At 32.9% G+C, this 13,058-nt stretch overlaps 1 protein-coding gene across 3 annotated transcripts; it reads left to right on the top strand.

The window, feature by feature from the left end:
• Positions 1-9,755: 9,755 nt before the first annotated feature.
• On the top strand, positions 9,756-12,843 carry LOC25492276 (uncharacterized). 3 transcript variants are annotated; one of them, XR_005645860.1, is made up of 3 exons: positions 9,756-10,551; positions 12,047-12,227; positions 12,258-12,843. XR_005645860.1 is itself a non-coding variant. In XM_024781096.2 (2 exons), the coding sequence occupies exons 1-2, from the start codon at positions 9,996-9,998 to the stop codon at positions 12,145-12,147; spliced, it is 657 nt and encodes a 218-aa protein (XP_024636864.1). In that variant the 5' UTR covers positions 9,756-9,995; the 3' UTR covers positions 12,148-12,843. The 3 variants fall into 3 exon arrangements, 2 of the variants coding, with proteins under 2 accessions (XP_024636864.1, XP_013455814.1); XM_024781096.2 differs by having other exon boundaries at positions 12,047-12,843; XM_013600360.3 differs by lacking the exons at positions 12,047-12,227; positions 12,258-12,843 and adding an exon at positions 11,392-11,689 and having other exon boundaries at positions 9,758-10,551.
• Positions 12,844-13,058: the final 215 nt, after the last annotated feature.

Raw genomic sequence — 13,058 nt, forward strand, 5'->3', positions numbered from 1 at the left:
ATTTTTTTAAGCGTAATTAAATGAATTTGAATTTAACAAAAACTAAAATGAAATTTAGCACGAAAGGCACCATATTATATATTAATTCACATTTTTTATTTGTATCATATCAATTTTAGTCTAACTTATTTATTTCAATTTAATATTTATACTGCTCAGAAAAAATTGGTTTAGAAAAAATGGCTAAAAATTGTAGTTGGTTTGTTAGTTTATTAATTTATGGTGTAGATTTAAATTTAAAACTGAAAAAATTGAATCGTTAATGGTAAATTTATCCAAAAAAAAATCCGACCAAAGTTAGTTCCTTATATAGGTTTTTACAAGGATTTTTGGCTTGATGTGAAAGATGATGTGATGCGTTTTGTTGGTGATTTTCATAGGAATGGTAAGTTAACCAAAGGTATCAATTATACTTTTATAGCTCTAATTCCTAAGGTAAATTCTCTTCAATCTTTAAGTGATTTTCATCCTATCTCATTGGTTGGAAGTTTGTATAAGATTCTGGCTAAGTTGTTGGCTAATTAGGTTGAGGCAGGTCATTGGTAGTGTCATTTCTGATGTTCAAACTGCGTTTGTTAAGAATAGACAAATTTTGGATGGGATTCTGATTGCGAATGAGGTAGTGGATGAGGCTCGTAAAAATAAAAAGGAATTGTTGATGTTTAAAGTGGATTTTGAGAAAGCGTACGATTCGGTTGATTGGGGTTATTTAGATGCGGTGATGGCTAAAATGGGATTTCCGACTTTATGGAGAAAATGGATCAAAGAATGTGTTACAACGGCTACGGCTTCCGTTTTGGTGAATGGTAGTCCCACGGATGAGTTTCCTTTGGGTAGAGGTTTGCGTCAGGGAGACCCCCTTTCTCCTTTTTTATTTTTACTGGCTGCTGAGGGGTTGCATGTGATGATGAAGGCTATGGTTGATGCTAATTTGTTTAGAGGTTATAGTGTTGGGTCTGATAATGAGGTGGTTGTATCGCATCTTCAGTTTGCAGATGACACTTTACTTTTAGGTGAGAAAAGTTGGGCGAATGTTTGAGTGTTGCGGGCGGTTTTAATTCTTTTGAGGCGGTGTCTGGGTTAAAAATAAATTTCCATAAAAGTTTGTTGGTTGGTGTAAATGTTTCTGACTCTTGGTTAACGGAAGCAGCGTCGTTGCTGAATTGTAAGGTTGGTACTTTGCCCTTTACTTATTTGGGATTGCCGATAGGTGGAAACCCGCGTCGTCTGTCTTTTTGGGAACCGGTAGTTAACCGTATTAGATCTAGACTGTCTAGTTGGCAAAGTAGGTTTCTTTCCTTTGGAGGTCGCTTGATTCTTTTAAAGTATGTCTTGACCGCGCTACCTGTCTATGCTCTTTCCTTCTTCAAGGCTCCAGCAGGTACAATCTCTTCCATAGATTCTATTTTATCTATAAAAAAAAAAAATTGTGGGGGGGGAGTGAGGATCATAGAAAAATATCTTAGGTGGGTTGGCAGAGAGTTTGTATGAGAAAGGAGTATGGTGGTTTAGGAGTTAGGCGGTTGAGGGAGTTTAATGAGGCGTTGTTAGGGAAGTGGTGCTGGAGATTACTTGTTGATCGTGGAGGGTTGTGGTATAGGGTGTTGGTTGCTAGATATGGTGTTAGGGACGGGAGGTTGGAGGATGGGGGCCGGAGTGGTTCTTTTTGGTGGAAGGAGGTTGGTAGGATTGGGGAAGGGGAGGGTGAGCGCGGTGGTGGATGGTTCGAGGGTCGTGTGGTTAGGTGTGTGGGTGATGGGGAGGATACTTTGTTTTGGCATGAGCGGTGGTGTGGAGATGTCCCTTTCAGGATTCGTTTTAGAAGGTTATTTGGTTTAGCTTTAGATAAATCCATTACTGTTAAAGAGATGTTTTCTTTAGGTTGGGGGGAGGAGGGAGGGGGATGGCAGTGGAGGCGGAGGTTGTGGGCATGGGAGGAGAAGCTTCTTGCGGAGTGTAGGTTATTACTTGCTAATGTTTCTTTGCAACCTCTTTCTTATGATGTGTGGCAGTGGCAACCGGATCCTTGTCAAGGGTACACAGTCCGTGGAGCTTATGCTTTGCTTACTGATCAAGAGGAGCAGCAGGATGGTCTTTGTGAAGATTTGGTTTGGCACAAACAGGTTCCCCTTAAGTGTCTATTTTTGCTTGGAGATTGATTCGAGATAGACTTCCTACAAAGTCTAATTTAGCATATCGTGGTATTTTGAATTCAGAGGCTTGTTTATGTGTGTCAGGGTGTGGTGTTTTGGAAGATGCTCGACATTTATTTTTGTCTTGCAGCTTCTTTGGTTCTTTATGGTCGTTGGTGAGATCCTGGATAGGCTTTGATGGTGTTGATCATTGTGACATTTCAAATCATTGTGCACATTTTGCTTTTTACACAGGTGGTTTGAAAGCAAGGAGATCTTTTCTTCAGCTTATTTGGTTATTGACGATGTGGGTTATCTGGAATGAAAGAAATAACAGAATTTTTAAGCAAAAAGAAAGTTCATCAGTGCAATTATTAGATAAAGTAAAGTATCAGTCTTTGTGGTGGCTGAAAGCTAGTAAGGTTGTTTTTGTGTTTGGTGATCAGATGTGGGTGTCGAATCCATTGTCTTGTTTAGGCATTGGTTAACATTTTGTTGTAATCTGGTATCGTTTGAAGTAGTTTTTTCGATATATATTGTGCTGAAAAGGCTATTTTTGCAGTGTTAATATAATCCATTTTTGCTTATTCAAAAAAAAAAAAAAATAGTTCCTTATATTATTGTTCGTGATATTAGTTGATGATAATAAACCTTTAGTCACGAGATTCATTTCATAACAGCTCCTATTTGAATTTAGGAATTAACAAAGACATGCTTATAACAACCAAACCATAATTGATGAGTTTAAGAGTAAAATTGTTTGAAAATAGATTAGGGCCCGTTTGGATAAACATTAGAACTTATAACATTAGAGCTTACATCATAAACTCTTATATTTGATAAGTTATTTATGTTTGGATATGTACACTAAAAAGTACTTACATAAATTGAAGTGTTTGGATTTGACATTACATAAGCAATTATTGAAATTTTAAATATTTTTAATTTAACAAAAAAATCAAATAATCGAACCACAATTATCAAGATTTTTTTTGATAAAATTAATCAAGATTTAAAAACAATATTATAATATATTAATTATAATTATAATTATATATATATATATATATTAATCAATATTCTTCCTTAAAAAAAAAAATCAATATTTATATAAGACAAAATTAACATTACTTCATAAAAAAAAAAACAAAATTAACATTGACGTGTAAATAAACTTACCATATATATAGAAAAGACAAAAAAAAAATTTGAACAATCAAAAATGGAATTATATTAACCACCAAAAGCAACTCTTCTAGCACAAGGTGTGCCAAAAGAACTACTCTACAAACATAGAGTCATACAAACAACCAAAGCAAACCATTACACGATACCCAAACATCGTAAGGGACTTGAACAAAATTAATATTAGAGGTGTAAATAAACTTGCCATACATATATATAGAAAAGACAAAATTAACATTAGAGGTGTAGATAAACTTACCATATATATAGATATTAGTGTACAATTTGTTACTAAAAAAAGACAAGTTAACTTTGTTTTTTTATTCAGTTTCATTTTGTTACGTAACAAAAAAATAATAAAAATATTCCTTAAAAAAAAATATTAGTTATATGTTACTTTAGTAAGATAAGTATATAGCAATTTTGTTACTCATGCACCGCCAAAGATAACTAACATTATAATTAAAATATATGTTTGTTTCTAAAAACAAAAAATAAAAAATAAAATATATGTTTTGAAAAAGTGGATCCAGAGATAACCGAAGGAGGTTACATAAATTCATAAGCTCCTTGTTAAGCCGAGGGTAAGCTGAAAATTTAGGCTTATTAAATATGGCATAAGCAGCTTATGAAACTATGATAAACTATTTTTATTTATTTACCCAAACACCTTTAAAAAAGACTTATGGGAGTAGATAAGCCCACATAAGCTCAAAATAAGCCAATCCAAACGGTCCTAGGTATGTTGAAAATAATCTACACAAAAATATTATGTATTCTTTATTTTAGTAGTATAATATAGATATTGATTAAAAATTTAATTATCTTTTTTAATAACACTCAAAATTATTGTATTTCAGAGATTTGACAAACATGACATTTAATTTTGAGTTGTGTTATTTGAACATCAATTTGTTTGACAAATCTAATGGACAACCATATTTTTACAAAGAAAAATATGTATTGGCACAAAAACCAAAACAATAGAGAGAGTAAAAATATAATGTGAGTATGAGATAAAGTTCTCACAAAAGTTGTTATAAAATGGTTGTACAAATGTCATTGCTTTTTAATTTTATGGTTGGTTTGAGTGGTAAGATACTTGAATACCATAATCAAATGGCTCGCTAATTTTCAAGGACATAGAAAACTCATTTTAGAATGGGTAAACTACATTATATGTCCAACATGTTTTTTTACTAGAGATCAGAGGTGTCAATTTATGTAGTAGAGTTTTTTTATCCACCCTCCACACCTTCTTCAAATTATGAAGTCCAAGAAATATAGGATAGTGGAGGGTGTTTTTAACGTATTTCTATACCTTTTAAATGATATAATCTGAAATGTTAGAGGATGCGCGAGAGAAGCTAGTATGGTGGGATGTCGTTGTCAACAGACAGTTTGAACTGTAAGTTGATGTTAACAATGTCATGCAAAACAAGCCTAAGGCCGATTGAACCGATGATGATAAGAAAAAGGTCCAATATGATTTGAGAGCGAGGAATATACTCATTTCCGCACTTGGCATAAACGAGTATCACTCGGTCGCACATTATAAGACCTCTAAGACAATGTGGGACCTTTTGAAAACTCTCTATGAGGGTACCGAGGACGTCAAGCAATCAAAAAATTTAAAAGTAAAGAAGGATTTTGAAAATTGCAAAGAAGAGTATGCATCTCTAGTTAACAAACACATTACAATTCCACCTAACAAGTCATCTAAAGTTGATTTACCCAAGACTCCTAAACCTAAGGATATTGATAAATGTGAAGCTTGTCCTAAGTTACATGAAGAGATTGTGTCTCTAAAAAGTAAAATAGAACAAGCCTCAATTGTTTCCATGGCTTTTGCTAAAAGGTCAAAAAGTGTTTATTTACACCGCAAAAGATCTTTCAAAAGGAAGTTTGAAAAGAAAAATCATAATATCAAAGGCCATGGACACTAAGTTAGGTATCACTATTGTGGAGAAGTTGAGCACACTACACCTCATTGCAATACTATGAAAAGTTTTGGTTCCAAAAGACTTAATGATGTGGGTGCCTAAACAATCTACTTGTTTCACTGATCCCAAGTACCCGACATATTTTGGGGACCTAAATTTTACCTAAAATGTTGTAGATAGTGGTTGTTCAATGTACATGACTGGAGACTCATCCATGTCCATCAACTTCAAAAGAAAAGAACGTGGGTTTGTCCCTTACGGTGACAACAATCAAGGTAAATGAGTTGTGGAAAATCCCTCAATACCTACTATTAAAGATGTTATGCTTGTTGAAGGGCTTAAACACAATCGTCTAAGCATTAACCAAGTTTATTACAATGAGTTTACTATTACTTTTGATGCCCAAAGTTGCCTTATTGAGCATAATACCAACAAGGAAATTGTGTTTAAGCAATAATCCAAAGAGAGTAATTTAAAGAATAAAACATAATTTATTAGTGACTTGCAAAGAGAAATTACAAGCAATAATCCAGAGCAATGTTCATCAAAGAGACAAGAATCTCCTTGCCATAACAAATAGTTATTTTACAAACTTATAACATTACATAACTGAACCATATAACAACTTTCTAACCGCTAGCATATCTGAAACTAATTTCCACTTCAGAAAAGTAATATAATAACTTCCTAGTTGTTAGCATAACTGACACTAACTTTCGGTGATACTTCTTCTTCATTAGTATCTGGTTTTTTATCAATATCTTTTATCTTGGATCTCCATCACGAGAAGATTTTCTATTGTCCTATCCCTGACATCTCTGTAGGTCTAAGGGGATATCAACATAAAAATACATGTTTTATATTAACTCTATGATGAATTTCAATTTACTTATATTATTTTTGGAATGTGAGTAATTTGATGTCTTATTTTATTTTAAATTATGTTGATTTTTTAAGTAAAATATTTATAAGAATAGCTGGTGGTCGCCTTGAGCATGGTCGAGATTGGCGACCGTCCGGGGCTCAAGGGTGTCATTTTTTTATTTATTTTAATAATACATGCATATATTATAAATATTTAGATATGAAGATATTATATGCCAAATAATTAGAGAGTAACATATTTTTGTGCTTGTTTGTTCAAAAAAGTGTCTTTTACCTTACACATTTGTGGAAAAACAAAAAAAAAATAATACATAAGAATAAATAAAAACAAATGAGAGAACAAATAAATAATCAACTTTGCTGATGTTCTCCGTGTAATTCCGAATTGGTAAATGATTTAATTTATAATTTTTTCATAAAATAATACAATGTTACTAAATCTTATGTGCTTATTTTTTAAAAATAATTCAGTTATTGAACATAAAGCAGAAAAATAATACATAAATGTAATAATGGTTAAAATTGAGAATCTATTTGAATTTCTAACATATATAAATATTTAATCTCATAAGACTGCATGACTTGAAAGTCTTTTTTAATACATGAAGAATGAAGAAAACATATACTTTTTGAAAGATATATTGGTGGTTCATGGATGTGGTTGGTGGTGTTGTTTGTGATTGAAATCCATGACTAAAAAAGTTATATTTATTACATGAAGAATGTAGTTTGTGCTTGAAATACATTACTCCAAAATCATATTTAGTTCATGAACCTCAGAGAAGATCAATTGCATGTGATTTATATAATATTCAAAATTATTATTTTTTAAATTTAAAGTTAAGGGTCAGTTGTTCAAATTAACCTTGTAATATACGTGAAGTTTGAAAATTGACTATGTAAAAAAAAAACAGATTCTATCCCTGCAATTTGAGATTATTCCTATTTTCACCCTCATATTTTTTTTGTAGACATGAAAATACATAGATTGGGCTTGCAAAGTTTCATAGCATTCTGAAGAAGCCTTAATTTATTTTGATTTTTTAACCTAAACATGCAAAATTGTAATTTTGTTCCGGGTAAGCATATACTTATGAGTCAAATTTTGTTCCCTAATTTTGTAGGCATGGTCAGAACTATATAAAAACCTTCACCTAAAAATTTTAAAGTTTTTAAACGAGTGACAGATTAACTCAAGATAGTGGACTGACACAATACACCTCTATTATTTGATTGAGAGTAACTAATTAAACAAAAAATCTCATTAATAACACCGGATCCCAAAACATCAAACTTAGGATCATCATCTTAAAATGGGTTTACCCTACTGAAATGTATCAAACTGGAGGTCTTAGATGCAGTGATTTGTGAACGTGATGATAGTAACACGCCCCTGACCTCTTACTTATACTAGCCGTAGACCTAGTTAGAGTATTGAAATTTAAAAGACAGGAGTATAATAACTCAAATGCTTCTAAAGGTCCTTTAAGTTTTTCATTTTTTTCAAAGTGGTCCTTTAAGTTTTAAAAGTCTCAAACAAGTCCTTTTAGTCTCACATTGTAGATAGCATAGTTGGTAATTGCTTCCTTGAACTCATCTTTGGTATCAAATTTGACTCATAACACCCACTTAAAATCAGTCATCTTTTTAGGCATGACAAATGGTGGATAATGCTCTTTGTTGCTATCATCTGAATCATCATCATCATCATCTAAAAAGACTTGTTTGAAACGATTCAAAAACTAAAATGACTTGTTTGAGACTTTTGAAACTTAAATGATCACTTTGGGAAAAACGAAAAACTTAAAGGACCTTTAGATGCATTTGACCTAATTTCTATCATTGCAATACCTCTAAAGGTATTACAAATATCATTTTAAGACGGTATCTCCCACTTCACATTTATCAAACGAGCTTATAAGCTATAAGTTAAGAGCTAAAAGCTCTTTTTTGGATGTTACTAAACAGACCCTAAATATGTCATCTTTCTTATCACATCTCATATCATTAATTATAATTATTTCTAATATTTGAGTAAATAGTCAATTTCCCCCCTGAAATTGTAGGTTTCGTCAATTACCCCCCTGAAATTAACAAAACTTCAATTACCCTCCTGAAATTGCATAACGTTAATCAATTTACCCCCTTCGTCAAATTTTTTTGTTAACTGTTTACGGTTATGATCAAATACCCCCCTGAAATTTTGCACTTATGTGCAAAATGCCCCATAAACTTTAAAAATTTATATATTTTTTTTATCCTTGACTCAAAAGATATTAAAAACAAAAAAATTAACAATTATTGATCATATAAATATGTATGGAATGCATGTTTATGCAGCTATTGGTCATATAAATCTTGGATAATGATAAATAGTACGGGACAGTGAGCACGAAAATTAACGAAAGTAGTTATTGCTTGCCATTCAGCCATGTATTCCGTAAATTGATTGTTTTCGGTACTTCTCATGTTATAATTGCCAAGCTTTTTATTAGCCATTACCCATGATTTCCGTCAAAGCATACTATATCAGTTTTTAATTTCATAAAAATTGGACAATTTGGGCATTCGTCTATTTCCGTACGTGCATTTTTTCGTACCATATAGCATTGCTGATAAATCTTTATGGAAGATATGTTACTCTCATGTGTTTTAAATATATACATATATAGAAGACTTTTTTTTACACAAGTTAATAATTATGTTAGAGTATGCAGTCATCAAGTACACAAGTCTTTGATAATTGTGTGTCCATAAAGAAAATTCATAGGTTAATATCTGCAGAAGGAAGAAGAAACAAGGCTTGTTGATAAATATGAAATATGAATGAAAAGGTTGCACATGACAAAACCATGTTTTCTTTGGCATACATTCATTCATTTTCTTGTGAATATAATTTTTATGACAATAGGTACAATATACTACTTGAAGAACTAAATGTATGATTTTTGGTAAGAAAAAAAATCTAAATTTTCAAGTTTAGGGGGCATTTTGCACATAAGTGCAAAATTTCAGGGGGTATTTGATCATAACCGTAAACAGTTAACAGAAAAATCTAACGGAGGGGTAAATTAATTAACGTTATGCAATTTCAGGAGGGTAATTGAAGTTTTGTTAATTACGAGGGAGTAATTGACGAAACTTACAATTGAAAATTGACTATTTACTCTCTAATATTGTTATTTGTCAATAAAGTAAAACTTTTTTTTTTTTTATCAAGCTAAGTAGTCTAGTGGATGCAATATCCCTAAAACTGAGATAAGCTCTACTTAACAGTTTACTCCCTCCGTCCCTAAATAAATGACCTGTTTGACAATATATATTATTGACTTGACGTACTTTGACCATATTTTTCTACTAATTCACAAAGATAAATAATATCATGTAAGATGTTGTTGGATTCGTCTCGATGAATATTTTTAAAATATTAAATTTTCATAATTTTTTTTGGTAGAGAATTGAAGATATTAAAGATAAAATATATGCATTGGTACATGTGTCGAAGTCAACTAGGTCATCTATTGAGGGACGGAGCGAGTATGAAAAATTAATCTTTTCATATGGAATTAAAAGAAGGAAGAAAGTCCAAAATTTTCCATTATATGAACTGAACATTGACCACGAACTGCACGTGTTATTCTTGAAAAACACCTCAAACGCATTATCCTTAATTTCATCCTTTCTCCGTCCATTCTTTTCTTCCTCCTTTTTCCAATACAACTATTCCTTTTGCCTCTCATAGTCATAGTCGGTGCAATGACCACAATAATAACCATATAACAACAACACTATCACACACAAAATTCATATCCACATCCATCACAATCTCATACTCAAAATTAATCTTTTCATGGAAGATAAAAAGAAGTCACAATGGAGCTGGACATCAGCAATAATAGGAGCAGCATCAGCAGTAGCAGCAACATCAATTCTCTCAGCAAAACCAAAAGACCCAACATTTCATCTCATCTCCATCAACTTCACTTCCTTAAAACCAAGCCTCCCCGTCGTAGACGCAGAAGTTCTTTTAACCGTCCATGTCACCAATCCAAACATAGCTCCAATTAACTACTCATCAACAACCATGTCAATTTTCTACGAAGGTTCTCTCCTCGGTTCAGCTCCGGTCCAAGCCGGGTCTCAGCCACCGAGGTCATGTCAGTTACTGAGACTTCCTGCCCGGCTTAAAGCTCTTCGGCTCGCGAAACACGCGAGCCGAGTAATGTCTGACGTGGCGAAAAGGGAGATGGTTCTTGATGCAGCTGTTGATATTGCTGGCACCGCTAGAGTTTTGTGGTGGGACCATAAGTTTAAAGTGAGAGTTAATAGTCATATTACTGTTGATCCTGTTTTTCTTGATGTTATTGATCAGGAGAATACTGCACAACTTGAACTCTTTGGCTCAGGTCGGTGAATAGATTGCGTGCACATTTCATTATTTTACTAATTAAGCTTAGAAAAAGTTGGTGTGGTTTGTTAGGTTTGGGAAATTGGAATTGCACCTAACGTCACGTTTTGATTTTGTTTTATTTTCAGCAAGAATTGAGAATCAAACAAAAAGTAATTGAAAGTTGTCCTGTTTTTATTGTTTTGTGCTTCTCAAGTTTGAATTGTAGGTTGAGTAAACAATAATTTTAGTAGTAGCTGAGAATACAAGAATTGTGATTATACAAGTAATTAATAGTTATGAGCTAATGGCCTTACTTCTCTATTCCATAATTTGTTTGATTATTTCGCATAAATTGAAAAAGAATAATAATGTCAAGTTGATGATGATGAAATATTATTGTCTTTATCAACAAAGAAATATCATTATGTTGATGTAATCACCCAAATAGAATCGAATTTGATACCTTGAGAATGAGCATACTCCAACCATGCCAACCCAAGTGGGTTATATATGTATTTGTAGGATGATTTTATGTAAATGTGGCGTACCTTTGAGGTGTTTCGGCTCGATAATGAGCCACGTGTCGATGACTTGACGAAACTCTTTAATTCATGGGATAATAGATGACTTCTCTACTCGTATTAACCTAGATTTTGCGTGATCACATTTTTGACTTAGATGATTAGTGTTGCACGGTTGCATTGTCATGTGTAGTTAAATGTTATGTTGATCCATATTTGTTGTGTTGAAGATTGTGCATTCGAATTTTCATATTTAACTCATTTTATCTTTGAGTATAATAACTCACCTTCATTTGTTTCTCATGTGGGTGCTTGCACATCGATTATGCAAGTAGATGATGAGTTGGCAGGTGAAGGTGAAGGTGAAGATGAAACTGAAGCAGAAGCTGAGAAGTGAACAACATATTGCGTTAGCATTATATTTTGTTATTTGTATGTTATGTCACTGTGATTGATTGATTGACTTCTTGAGATATTTTAGGATCGACTATGAGATTATGTGACATTTTAAGTCTAGATTCTAACTCGTTGATTGTTATTTATTTTTGTAATTGATTACATGACTTCTTTATTTCAAAAGTTTGTAAATGAACCAAATTTGACTATGTTTTCACTATGTTTTACTGTTTGAAATGCTTTTGGGGTGAATGGTGTTACAACGGCCCGTAGTATAGAGCTGTAAGGGAAGTTTTGGTAGCGACTTTACAAGCATTGAGGTTGAGTTAAGATACTTGATTGGAGATTGATCTTATCTGATATATTTTTTTATTTGAAAATATGTTCGCATGTATGATCATCACTATGATTTATGAGTAGAAGCAGAAGATTGAAAAGTAATTATGAGTAATCATGGGATTATTTGTTATAAATGTTTCATGTTAGAATATTAGAGACCTCTGCAGATGATGTGATGTGCTGAAGGTAGTGTTTGTTTACTGAATAATGGAGTAATCTAACCATTTTTCTTTGACAATTTCTCCCTTATGTCAGGGAAGTCCTTAACCTCCATTAGTTGTTTTGCCATCGATCACTATTGTTCGATGCTCGAAACTTCATCTGTAAAAACTATCAGAATGGTTCTCCTCATGTGATACATGACCTCACCTCGAGTAGTAGGAGGATGGGCTGAGCAAACAGACTAAAATCTGAGTATGAAATAGAAGCATTACAATTCATATAAAGAGGATCCTCTTTCGAAGGTCAGGGCAATAGAGAGACTGGCAAAGCTCCCTAACTTCATCAGCAGAAGAACTCCCTAAAGGTTAAAGAAGCCCAGCTTGACCTCCTTCCCGAAGAGAGGCAGACTGAATCCTATTTCGGCTATAACGGTCTGTATTACTATGTTCTCATACGTAGGAATACCTCCGTTAGCCGGCTTTTGTAGTAAATTCTATTTGTTCTTCGCCACTGTGTTGTGGGGCTTACTTCCTATCTCCACTGTGTAAAACTTTCAAACGAGTGATAGTTTCAACATTAACTTTCAAAATTCCTAGGCCCACCATTTGATTATTCATATCGGCTGCCTTGCTTGAGAGGAAGACTAAATGCTCAAGTTTTGTTGAAACGAGATGCACACATAAATAAGCTTTATGATGGTCCTTCCTTGGACTTGCCTATCAACAACTCAAGTGGTGAAATTCCTATTGAGCATAGGTTATACTTATATCATTTCTGTCAGTTCTGAACTCTTGTAGATCCCAACTTTGGGATAACTAGTCTGTTCAATTTTTGGCAGTCCAAACATTATATAACAAGTGAAGCTCACAAGTTCTTCCTGTTTTCCTTAATAATGATTTCTCCTCCCTTGTTTGGATATGAATTATTCTTATAACTCACAATCCACATAAAGTGTGTGTGTATTCCGTTATTTAATTGGAATACACAATCTTGGGAAAGTACATCATAATTAACCTTCTTCCTTGGTACTGAAAGTACATCATAAATTGAGATTTTTATTCACAAGGCCATTCATTCATATTTAACTTGGTTAATGTACTTCCCT

The sequence above is a fragment of the Medicago truncatula genome, chromosome 4, assembly GCF_003473485.1.
Source record: "Medicago truncatula cultivar Jemalong A17 chromosome 4, MtrunA17r5.0-ANR, whole genome shotgun sequence".
Classification (NCBI taxonomy): Eukaryota; Viridiplantae; Streptophyta; class Magnoliopsida; order Fabales; family Fabaceae; genus Medicago; species Medicago truncatula.

Coding starts and splice junctions, on each gene's coding strand:
- LOC25492276 (XM_024781096.2), top strand. CDS start 9,996: ATGGAAGATAAAAAGAAGTCACAATGGAGCTGGACATCAGCAATAATA. Junction 10,552..12,046: donor ACTTGAACTCTTTGGCTCAG/GTCGGTGAATAG, acceptor CCCTTATGTCAG/GGAAGTCCTTAACCTCCATT.